This window comes from Netta rufina (assembly GCF_964035555.1).
Source record: "Netta rufina genome assembly, chromosome: 12".
Taxonomy (NCBI): domain Eukaryota; kingdom Metazoa; phylum Chordata; class Aves; order Anseriformes; family Anatidae; genus Netta; species Netta rufina.
In genome coordinates, this window is record NC_140135.1 from 7,155,707 (window position 1) to 7,162,509 (window position 6,803).

A 6,803-nucleotide genomic window follows, 5' to 3' on the forward strand; every position below is an offset into this window, starting at 1 on the left:
TGCTGGGGCCCCAGAGCTGAACACAGGGCTCTCATGAGAGCAGAGCAGAGCGGGACAATCCCCTCCCTTGCCCTGCTGGCCATGCTGCTTTTGGTGCAGCCCAGGACACGGTTGGCTTTCTGGGCTGCAACTGCACGTGGAAATGGTATGATCTGTCCAGCTGGAAGCTCAGGCGTTTCTCTGCAAATCTAACCAAACTGAAAACGGGTTCCATCGGGCATTTACCCTTACCCCCACCAGGGAGAATGTAGACAGTTCTCATGCTACAGGTTCTGCTCCAGAGCTCAGACTTAACCTGGGAAGAGCCTCCCTTTGGTAGAGGCAAAATAATGCTAGAGCTCACAGCCGCTGCCCTGGGCAGGCTCCTCGTTCTTTCAGTTCCCAGACCTTTACGAAGGCTGGAGGCTTGGCTGAGCAGTAGCAGGGAGGGGGAAGGTGCAGGAGGAGTCGCCCTGCATAAAAAGTCATCCACACTTTATCTGATCAAAGCTCAGGGAAGAAACTGTAGCTTGAATAAGGGGAGAGAAGCAGAAAAAAAACACTAAATGCTTGTCACTCCATCAATTCCTCTACTGCTCAGTGTGCAGTACGTGTATGAAGCCTCGCAGACTGCACCTTGTCCTTCTGGTAAAACCGGCTAAATGACAGCATGACGGATGTGAATGAAGCAGCTCAGCATGTCTCCTACCTCTCTGACCTTCGTAATAAATATCCCAGCGTGCTGATCCTCTGCCTGCTGAAAGGCAGAACTCAGACTGGTGCTGTCTTTGCTGCAGGTGAGCATCCCAGCGTGTCAGAGGGCTTAGGATGGGGACAAAAAAAAAAAATCAAATAGCACAAAAACGCCTTTCCCAGGATCACATGCGATGAAGATGCAAAACTGAAACCAGGGCAGGTCTTTTTCCTGCCCCACTTCATGAGGTGTTTGTTTTGCTAAGAGGATGGGAGGCTTGCACGGGCCGACCAACACTCGCAAAGCTCTACCTCATTAATATTTTGTTATGAGAGGCAGACAGGCCTTTCTACAGCATGAGAGCAGATGCGGCCTCATTTAAGGGATGCTCTATTAATAAACTGCTCGTTTCTAGGCTACCAGGGCTTTGTTCTACCTATTAGCAAAAGCACATGGCATATCTCCTGTTCTACCAGGACAACTGTTCGTATTTGGTTTGTTATCTAGTACAAAGAATTCAAATACAGCATACCAGTTTCTTCTCCAAAAACTGCAGAACTCAACCAGGTGTGAAAGTGTCCCTTGCTATCACGCTGTAACACACAAGGCAAACCTGCTAGGCATTTAACAGAGATGAGGGAGCACTGAAATTCCCTGCCGTGTTGTTACAAGGTAAGATGATGTGATAGTTGCAAGCATACCCAGGCCAAGTTTATCCCATCACTGTGGCAGAGGGGCAAGTCAGACGAGCAAAGCATTGCTAAAAGCCAGAACCTTTGATTTTAAAATTGCATGGTCCAAAACTAGGAACCCATTTCGATTTCACTGTGCCTATAGTACCTGCAAGAAAATATTTTATTTACTACAGCTGAACCATAGGTGGGAAGAGTGTTAGAGGACCAGAGAAAAGGCAGCCCACAACTTTAAGACAGGGATGTTCCCCCCCTGTTGCCTTTATGTGTGGGTGGGCTTCTGACCGTACTAATAGGGAAAGATGAGAGGGGCTACAAGGTTAGACCACAGCCTGCTTTGAAGCTGTAGACTCCCCCAGAAATACTAAAAGGTCCCGAATGTGCAGCACCTTGCAGTAGGCAAGGCCGTAATTGCTATTTCAGTCCTTCTGCGACCCCCCCCCCAGCTCTACAACCCTTCTGCAGCAACCACAGCCTGGCAGGGATTTGAGCAAGAGGGTTTCTGCAGTGCTCCATGTCAGCGTTCGAGCTGGCACCGGGCAGATGGTGCGCTGGCCTCCGTTGCATGGAGGATTTATAGCAGCAATCAGCTTCCCCCCACCACCACCACCTCCACCACAGCAAATTTAAAAACAGATTGCAGTAGCTGTGTTCTCTTTGCACCAGCATCTGGCGCACCCAAATGGCAGGCAAGGTTCAGGCAGGCACACGGGCTTTATTTTAGTGGAGGAAGGAGGAACTCCAGCAGCTTGGATTTAGGCTGTGTTAAAGCTGCTGTGGAACCTCACCTTCAGCCTCCTCTGAAGACAGGAGGGACTCTGAACGCCAGAAACAGGAAACCAGAGCTGCAAGCTTGGAGAGGCATTTTTTATTATTAATATTTTTTTTATTATTAATTAAATAACAAGAACATGAACTGTTTTCATCTTAGTTAACCGAGTCCACAGTGACGTCCCTTCCCCAGCACCTGAAATGTGACTAAGGGCTTCTTAGACTGCTTCTTCACACAGGAAGAGATGCTGGATTTGCTCACTAGCTACGACAGAAAGTTACATAACCTGAAAGAAATATGTATTTATTTTTAAGCTTTAGATGGCTGAAACAATCAGTGATGCAGCACAGACAAACAAAGTGACAGCTTTAACAGAGGCATAGAGATCACATTAAAATATTTAACAGAGGTACACAGATTTCATTTCTGGGCTAGCTGTTTATACAAGTTCAGAGTCATAAGCATAACTTCAGGATCTTCACTCTTTATGTCAAGAGCTTGTTGGAAGCAGTTCAGTGCCTCTTGCAGGTTTCCATCGTCCCTCAGTTTCTTCCCTCTGTCTACCAGGATACTGTAACTACCTAAGGAAGGAGAGGAATTCTGACCATCCTCTTCCTCTGAGACCCTTCCCTGGGTGCAGTACTCTATCTGCTCACCTGACTGGAGCTCAGCATCACCAGTGGATTCCTCCTGAGATGACTCTGTCTCATCTGCTTCGGACTGCATGCCCTCTACATGGAAGGACTCTTCAGTTGAATTAAGCGTTTCTCCAGCAGGTTCTTCTTCAGGCTCAACAGACTCTGCACTACACTCTTCTGCTTCTTCTTCCACAAGGTCTTCTTGCTCCTCCTCACTGTTTTCTTCTTCATCAGTGGTTCCCATGATTTCTCCGATATCCTCCACCTCATCTACCACCTTCTTGATCAGAGATCTCCTGGAAGCTGTAGACCTGTTACCGCTGTTAGTTAATTTGGGAGAAAAAAGAAAGTCTTTTGTTAGACTCCTGTTGCTTTTAGGAGTAGATGCAGTAATCCCTTCCAGAAATTGATGCAGAGGGATGTTCAAGGGAGAGGACTTTTTATCAGACTGCTCTTCCTCTGAGATCATAACAGAAGAGTCCTCATCCTCACTATCTGAAACGATTCTTTTCAGACGCTTCTTTCTTCTACCTGAAACAAGGATAACACTGTTTTCCTCTGATGCTTCACCCCCTTGCAAGGAGTTATTTGGATCTTCTTCAGCTGCCTGGCAGGGGCTTCCAGAGTTACCATTCTCACTTTCCATAGTTTTTGCTGGAGATTTACAAAGACTTCCCGATTTTAGTTGGGAGCCCTCATCTGCTGGGTGCTCCAGTGACCTTTCCCCATTTGAGGCATCTTGCCATCCATCTTCAGACTCTTCCAAGACCAGATTGAAGTCAACTTGATCCTGGAGAGATGGCACAGACATTTCCTCCAAGCTGGCTTCCACCACACTAGACTTCTGGAACCCACCATGGGCTTCTGGCATAACATTCAGTAGGTCTGGTGGCATGACAGCTAAAGCTAGCTCAGGAATGTCATCCCCCTCTGTCTCTGAGCCAGCAAGTGGGTCAAGTACTTGAACTGACATTTCTGCATCTTTTAACTTTCTGGGATGGTCAGCCACACCAGACTCATCAGCAAAATACTGAGAATGCACAGAAAGGCCATTCCCAGCCTCAGCCAAGCTATCCGAATTTACATGGGCAACAGGAGAACACTGCTTCTGTTTGAGGCTCGGGCTCTCTTTATCGAGTGGATGAAGTCCAGGTGATAATGATATAATGCTTGAGTCCAGATTTTGCTCAGACCCTTGTGTGTCGGGCTGTTCCTCTATCTTGCTGCTAGCAAGCAGCTCTGTATCCATACTGGGCATCGCTTGTGCCAGTTTCTCTTCACCCAACTCATCAACAGTCAGACTTGTCATTTTAGAGCTGACATCAAGGATCTGGGCCTCCACATCCTCTGTAAGATCAACGACTTTGTCATTTTCACTTTTATCAGCTACTGGTGGTGAAACCATGTTATTTATGTTGTTCAGCCCCGGAGACCTCTTCTTTGCCTGGGAAGCCAGTTCTGGTGGTCTTGACCAAGTCTCCTCCACAGCATTTCTGATCCCCTCCATCCTCATATCTCTAAGCTGAGACTCTAACTGAACTAGCTCGTGGGCTTTCTGGACCCTCTTTTGAATGTACTGATGGGCTTCTTCACTCTCAGCCTGCTCCTCGTGAGTCATTTCTCTCGTAAATATTAAGTCATGATCAGAAATGCCAAACATTTCCAGAGAGTGTAAATAAGCGATGTGCTCATCCAGCTGCAGGTCAGTCTTTCTTTGGGTGGCATGCAAAGACTGCAGCTGGATCTGAGTTGTGGATGTGCGGGTGTCTTCTAATGTGAAAAGCTCCCTTAGTTCCTGTTTGGAGAAATACCTAAATGGGTTCTTTTTGTCACCAGTAGTCTGTCTTATTAACGAATCCTTAAATACTTGTCGCCTATATATTTTCTCTTCCACTGTACCGCAGGTGATCAGTCTGTAAATCACCACGTTCTCCTTTTGCCCAATCCTGTAAGCCCTGTCTACAGCCTGAGCATCTGTAGCTGGATTCCAGCTGGGATCGAAGATCACCACTCGGTTGGCTGCTGTTAAGGTTATGCCAACGCCACCGACCTGTGTGGTCAGCAGGAAGACGGAGTAGTCCTTGTTACTCTGGAAGGCGCTAATGCGCTTCTCCCGTTCCGTCAGGTGGGTCACCGTGCCGTCGATACGCATGATCTTAAACTGCCTGCGAGACAAAACCTGCTCGATGATATCCAGCATCTTCCTCGACTGCGAGAACACCAGAGTTCGGTGCCCCTCCTCTCGCAGTCTTTCTAGAAGCCCTACAAGGAACAGCATTTTCCCAGACTCCTGAATCAGGGTCTCAACAGACAGGTGATCTATTTTGTTGGCACCTGATAGCATGCCCGCTTCGCTGCTGGCATCCTGCTCTGAGCACTCCTGGCCATCTAAGCCCAGCTGGATACACGCTCTCGCAGACAGAAGCCTGGGGTGGTCACACAGCTTCTTCAAGACAGTCAGCTCAGCCAAAGGTGACCGGGTTGTCATCAGCACTTCTTTCACGTGGTCTAGACAGAGAAAGTTCCTGTAGATTTTCTCCTGCGTTGGGGACAAGTACACCCACACAACAAAGTCATTTTTCCTAGTGAGAGATGGCATGACAGGAGCACGAGCCTCGCTTGGATCCTCGGGAAGAGGGGCATCCGGTTTGTCAGCGTGACTTTTTTTGATGTCTTCTTTAGTTCTTCTGAGGAAATACGGCTTTATAATCGTCATTAGATTCTCAGATATCTTAAGTCCCAGTGCTTTCTCCCCTAGAGTCGCATCCTTCTCCCTGGCCCTAGTAATAGGGTTCTCGTACTCCATTCTAAACGTTTTGGCTGTTCCCAAGAGAGAGCCCTGGCAGGCAAAGTCAAACAAGGACCACATCTCCTGCAGGTTGTTCTGCACCGGCGTGCCCGTGAGGAGGATGCGATGCCTCGCAGGGATCGCGTACACGCACTTGGTCGTTTTGTTAGACGGGCACTTGATTTTATGCGCTTCGTCGAGGATGATGTAGTCCCAGACAAAATCCTGCTCCTGGCAGCTGGCGAGCTGCTTCCAGTTGTTGATGAGCATCTGGTAGCTCGTGACGACGATGCCGTTCCTCCTCCGGACCCTCTCCAGGTTCCTGGTGCGCTCTGCCTTGCTGCTGCCGTGGAACTCCTTGACGCGCAGGCCGGGGGTCCAGCGGGCGAACTCGGCCAACCAACTACCGACCAGGGTGGTGGGCATGACGAGCAGGACGTGCTGGATGAGCTCGCCATCGAACATCCCCGAGAGGAAGGCGATGATCTGGATGGTCTTCCCCAGCCCCATGTCATCGGCCAGGATGCCGCCGGGCCGCCCGTCCCGGTGCAGGCGGTACAAGAAGGCGACTCCCTCGCGCTGGTGCTGGAAGAGCTTCGCGTGCAGCTCGCCGTAGAGCAGCAGCCCGCTGCCGCACACGTCCACGAAGCGGCCTTCCTCCTCACCCTCACCCTCCTCATCCTCCTCCTCCTGCTCCGCCAGCTGCGCCAGCGCCTCCTCCACCCTCTGCATGCGGCCGCGGAGCTTCTCGCTGGGGCGGATGGCGGCCGCCCGCTGGAACAGCCGCAGCGCTGCCTCCAGGTCCCCGTTGCCCGCTGCCTCCTTGGCACCGCTCACCAGCCTGCGGGGACGGGACGGGAACGGCGTCAGCACCGGCACCGCCACCGGGACCCAAACCGGCACCGGGACACCGGCACCACCACCCCACTCACCGCCGGTACTCCTGATCCTGATCCGGGTCCCGATCCTGGTTCTGCTCCAGATCCCGGTCCCGGTCCCAATCCCGGTTCTGCTCCCGATCCCGATCCCGATCCCGGTCCCGGTCCCGGTCCCGGTCCCGCCCCGGCCCTTCCATGGCTCCAGCGCCGCCGCCGCCGCGCGCTTCAAACCCCGCCGCTTCCCGTCCTGCCCCGCGCTCTATGCAAATGAGCACCCGCCGCGCCCAATCACCTCTCCGCGTGGGCGTGGCTTCTCGGAGCACCGCCCCCTCTCCGCACCTCCCTCTCGCTCCTCCCGCCGG

General features: G+C 51.3%; 1 protein-coding gene across 1 annotated transcript; it reads right to left on the bottom strand.

Annotated features, from left to right (window-relative positions):
- Nucleotides 1-2,557: 2,557 nt before the first annotated feature.
- On the bottom strand, nt 2,558-6,403 carry ERCC6L (ERCC excision repair 6 like, spindle assembly checkpoint helicase; the record flags this gene model as incomplete). The annotated part of the gene is made up of 1 exon (XM_084294075.1): nt 2,558-6,403. The coding sequence occupies exon 1, from the start codon at nt 6,293-6,295 to the stop codon at nt 2,558-2,560; it is 3,738 nt and encodes a 1,245-aa protein (XP_084150201.1). The 5' UTR covers nt 6,296-6,403.
- Nucleotides 6,404-6,803: the final 400 nt, after the last annotated feature.